Source organism: Eulemur rufifrons, chromosome 6 (genome assembly GCF_041146395.1).
Source record: "Eulemur rufifrons isolate Redbay chromosome 6, OSU_ERuf_1, whole genome shotgun sequence".
Classification (NCBI taxonomy): domain Eukaryota; kingdom Metazoa; phylum Chordata; class Mammalia; order Primates; family Lemuridae; genus Eulemur; species Eulemur rufifrons.
Window position 1 is genome coordinate 24753633 of NC_090988.1, and position 5276 is coordinate 24758908.

The 5276-nt window shown below is 52.9% G+C and overlaps 1 protein-coding gene across 1 annotated transcript; it reads right to left on the reverse strand.

Moving 5' to 3' along the window:
* Positions 1-653: 653 nt before the first annotated feature.
* C6H11orf87 (chromosome 6 C11orf87 homolog) lies at positions 654-1265 on the reverse strand. The gene has a single exon (XM_069468966.1). It carries the CDS (start codon positions 1263-1265, stop codon positions 654-656), a length of 612 nt encoding a protein of 203 aa, XP_069325067.1.
* Positions 1266-5276: the final 4011 nt, after the last annotated feature.

A 5276-nucleotide genomic window follows, 5' to 3' on the forward strand; every position in this document is an offset into this window, starting at 1 on the left:
GGACTGACTAGAGAGGGGTACCTCTCATAAACGCTTTTCTGAGACTTTCTCTGAGGCCTCTTGCAGTCCTGGTGCTTAATGTAGACGTTTTCTTTATAATATTCGATTGCCTGAGCCCGGCTGAGGGTGGGAACGGGGAGGGGAGCGGAGGGAAGCTAAAGGAAAAGTGAAAGCTTAGGGGACAGAGGGGAAGGAAAGAAACTAAACCTTAACTTGACAGCTATGTACATTACCGGGCCCCCTCCTCTCCCTTTGCTCCGGTGGTCAACGCCTTTTGTATATTTGGTAGCTTGTCTGGTTTCTCCTCCTTACTGAGGGGAGCACAGGGAAGTGTGGGAAGATGCATCCTTCATTGACAATGAGAAATTATGTGATTTGTCATGCGCTTGGATTGTGTTATTAGTATTATAATAATTACTATAAATATTAATAAAGTATTATCAGCGTTAGTTCTTCTTCCGAGACTTTCCTCGCCCAATATTTACAAATACCGCACAGTGCCTCGGCGGAGGAGAAACAATAAGGGGAGGGCGGGTAAGGAAACAAGAGGAATGAAGGGCCGGAGGAAAACGGAAAAGGAAAGGAGGAGGAAAAAAGCAAGGATGGCAAAGATGCTGGAAACGAGGAAGGGGAGAAGAGAGGGGCTTAGACAATCAGGACAGTACCACCGTTTGCAAAAGGCCCTCGCCAGCTGTGTCCAAACAGGAGGAGGCTGCATGTGCTCCTTGTGGACTGGAGGCTGGCGGTGGAGGCGGAGGAGCACAGGGACCCTGGCACGGCAGGCCAGGGGACGAAGAGGAAGAGGACGACGACGACGACGACGAGGCGTTGGAGGGGGCGCCAAAGGCAGAGTCCCGGGGCTGCCTCTCCAGCCGGGTTTCTTTTGCGTGGTTTGGGGCCTGCCTGCCTGCCCGGGGCAGCCCCCCGCCACCGCGGCTGCCGCTGCAGTGATCCCGCTCGTATTCCTCCTGAGCCCTCTGCATCTTCCGCTTCTTCATCCTGCGCTTGTGGATGTGGAAGGTGGAGAGGGACAGCACGATGAGGCAGAAGATGAGGGTGACCAAGACAATCAGCACCAGCGTGGAGGAGAAGGACTGGAAGAGGTGCTGTCCCACCTGCGTGATGCAAGTGCCGCCGCCGCCTCCTGCACCCGGGTCGCGGGCACCGGCGTTGCCGCCGCCGCTGGCGTTGGGGGAAGCAAAGGTCCGGTTGAGGAGACACGGCGGCAGCGCCAGCCTCAGCTCCTTTGGCGCCCGGGCACTCATCGGCACTGGGCTGAGAGGGGCCGGGCCCACTAGGCTTCCCCTTTTGGTCACGCTGTTCCCACTAGCCAAAAAGAGGACGGAGCCCACGCCACCCAAAACTACTCCCTGGCGCGGGAGGAGGCGTGCGCGCGAGCCAAGGACTGAAGGAGCAACTGCTGGCAAGCAAGCCGGCCAGGAGCGAGCGGCGCCGGCGGGTCCTCTCTGGTCCCGACTCGAACACGTCTCCGCGCGCCCTTTTCCTCCGAGGAGGCACCAGGCTGCAAAGAGAACAGGCTTGGTTAGGCTCCCGGCCGCCGCTCAAGGGAGTGCGGAGGTCGGGAAGGATCAGCCACCACCGCAAAGCGGCCCTCTGGGCACGCTGCCTCAGCTGGGCGCTGTCCAGCCTTCTCCTCCGCCGCCGGCGGAATCCAGCCCGCCAGCCCCTGGCCGCGAACCAGAGCCACCAGCTGCCGCTCGCGCCACTCGCCAGGAAGGGGTCTGCGCCGGCACCGCGGAAGTGCAGATTACTCAGCAGATAAGGCAGCCTCCCTGCGCCCTTCACAACTTTCTAATTGCAACAGACACGCAGCCGCCTTGGATCACAGTCCCTACTCTCCAGAGCGCCGGCTCTCTTTCCTGCGCCCTCTCCGCGGATGTCTTCGCCTGGATCCTGCCCTCCCCAACACCCACTCCGGGCCACCAAGAGGGCTCCGGGTACGCAGTTCTCCCCTCCCTACCCGCCAGACTCTCCCTCCCCAGACGGCGTCAGAACCCTTAGGTCCCCGGGGGATACCCCTGGCACCACATCCCAATCTGCCTCCGTCCGGGCCACGGCTTACGCTCAGGATCGCGCCTTCCATCCTTTCTCCAGCCTTTTTCTCTGGCAACCCCCACCCCCCTGAAAAAGCAGCTGAAGCACCTTTCTGAGCTGACACATCCCTGCAAACGCCCCCTTCCTCCTCATCTCCCTGTGCCTCCAACTTAACAGTATCCTGCTTCTTTCTAGAGGAGCTAGAACTGGCGTGGGGGTGGGGAGGGTTTCCGCCTGCAAAGTTTGGGGAATAGACCCGCTCTCCGGCCTTCCTAGACCCAGCCAAAGGGCCCCAAGGGTTTTCCCCGGGACCAGAGCCGGATACACCCGCAACGCGCACCGGAGCCTTTTTGACGCTCCCAAGAGGCAGCTGCAAACTGTTGCACTGCAGAGTAGCGAGGCAGCGCGCGAGCAAGCCGGAGCCGGGGCCGGGGCTGGGGCCGGAGCAGGGGCAGGGGCAGGGGCAGGGGCCGAGGCAGCGGTGGGGCAGAAGCTACCGCCGGGAGTGCCTGCGCAGGCCGCGTGAGCTGTCTTCCCCTCTCGTGCCCGGCCACCCGGCCACCGAGTCACCCAGACATCCGAAGCCTTTGCCGCACCGTGTCTCTTACCTGGGGCCGCCGGCTGGCTGCAGGGAGGGAGCCTCCGCCACGCGGCTGCAGTGGCGGCTGCAGAAGGCGCGGAGTGAATGGGCCAGAGACCGAGCCGCGTTGCCGCCGTCGCCGCCGCCTTCGCCACCGCTTCAGGGAGCTGAGCTCGCAGCCTATTGCCAGAGAGGCCGGTGACGTCAGGCAGCCACCGCCAGGGCTCCAAGCCACCCCTCAGGCCCCCACCCACCCTCATACCTCAACACCTTGTCCAGGCATAGTGAGCCTCTGACACACACCTCCCGGTTCCCTGCCCTTCTCCTGCCCAGGGGCTGGGAGGAGCGGCCCCCACCCCCACCCCCACCCTGAGAGCAACCCACCTTCCCCACTGCCTTGCCTAGGAAGGGTTGAAGCTTCAGTTCTCCAGCTGTCGGATTCCTCACCCTCCACCTTTTCCCAAACGGTCCCATGATCACGTTTTTACACCCTAGAGAACCACCTTCCCTCGGTGCGCAGATCAGACTTTCTCCCTGGTGGTTGATGAGGGGACCCCAGCCCCAAATTCTCTCTCTGCTACCCCTGGTTCTGAATATAAACTGCGTGTATTAGAGAGAACACAGGGACATTTCTCAACTCAAGTGTGACAGAACCCGAAACACAAACCTGAATCAAACAATCCAAATTAACCATTTTTCTCCACTGGAGTCTCCAAGTTATCTTTCACACCACCTGACTCATGATCCTCTTCTCCTCCTTCACGTACTCATCTCCAGGCCCAAGACCCACTCACCATATGAAACATCCTTCTATTGTGACAATCTATAGACACTCATGAGCACACAAAGCATACAGAGGCTTACGAGGCAGGAAGACGTAACTGCTCAGAGGAGGGCAGAAAAGAACTGCCCTGTGAAAATTCTGAGTATTGTGTCTCTCACAAAGGGCCCCTTCATTAGCCCCAATTCTTATTTATCTGCTTGGTGCATTTGCTGTGGTATTAAGAATAGCCTTTCCGCACAATGGATAGAACTTCCAGAAGGGTTTTCAACAGCCTCCCTAAATCTGGGCAGTCTAGTCAACCATTGGTTTAGGAACCTTGGAAAAATATGAATAGTGCATTTGGTCACGGTAGCCAGCTTTGAAATAGAGTGTGCTCATTTTTCCATTGGAGATGACAGCTAGGAATAGTACCTAAAGTCATTGTTTGTTTGTGAAGGCACTCAGGTGTCTTATTAAAGGTGTATTTTCTTCTTCCCTCTTTGTCTTGTTTTCTTCCTATCTTTGAATCTAGCACAGTGCCTGTACAATACTTACTTGCTAAATTGAATGACGCAAGTGTACGTTGCTGCTTTTTCCTTCTATGCATCAGAAATGAGAGCTAATAGGAATGACTGATGCCCACTTATCTGCATGTATGTGCTGTACTTGTAAAGAAAGGGGGTCTGACATGAGGTTAAAGTTGTCTGTCTGTAATCTGGGGGGCTGGGGGGGAGGAGTCCTTTCTTCTGAATCAGAGTTCCTTTCCAGTCCTACTTCAAATTCTTTTCCTCTTCTTGCCCATGACTTATATATGGCAGAAGAAATACATCATATCTCCCCTAAATTCTGTTTTCATTTATTTGAATAAAAGTCATTAGCTTTATATTCATGAGTGTCTCAATAAAGGAAAGTATCCCTACATAAGCTAATAGTTCAGTATATGCTGAATAATGCATGATTGCTTCAGAAGATGGATTGATGCCCTTGGCTGTTAGAGTCACACCGTTGCTGATGACCAATGACCCCAATGCTAGCATGGTCTTCCTGCCTGGAGTGAAGGCACCTGGTGCCTGTAAGAGCCACCTGCCACATTTGGACATTCTGACTTTGGTGGGCTCAGGAGATAGAGTGGTAAGCCTTTTTTTTTGTTTTGCTTTTTTTTTTCTTGTTTGTTTGTTTTGTTTTGTTTTTCACTGTGAACACTGAGACTTTACCATTGACAGCTAACAGGCAATACCCTATTTTTGCTCACTCTCTTTGCTCCTGAAAACTTGAGGCTAATCAACATTTTATAAAGCAAATCCAATTTTGAATACTCCAAAAAACAGATCTGGCTATTTAAAGAGACTTTTTAACAAAAAAATAAAAATAAAAAAAACTGTCTTGTAAAACAAGACATGATTAGAATTTTACATGATTAGAATTAACTCTCAGTGGTCAGTTTTCTAGATTTCGAGGAATGGGCTATTGGGTTTTCCCTGGGGGGAACATAACATTACAATATGTTCAAATGGGATTACAATATGTATGTAAGGGGGTTCCTCTTGTTCACTAAGCTTCTAGGACATGTCAAGAGGCTGCCATTGTTATTCTTTTGTTACAAATGATAGCCGTCTGTCATATCAGGAGTCCTAAAAGTGTCTGCACCATTTTACATAACCTATGAAAAGACAAGGTCTTAACCTGGAGAAGTTTTGCAATCTACAGCAGATGAATATGATTCACAAGACAATGGTATTTAACTGAAAATGATTTAGGTAGATTAAAGACATCAATTTTCATGTTATAAGCCCAGTACATTTTTTTCCTTTCTCTTTCATGAAGAATAAGCTGTAGGTTCATAATTTGTTCTTACCCAGAGAACAAATGTGCTAAATG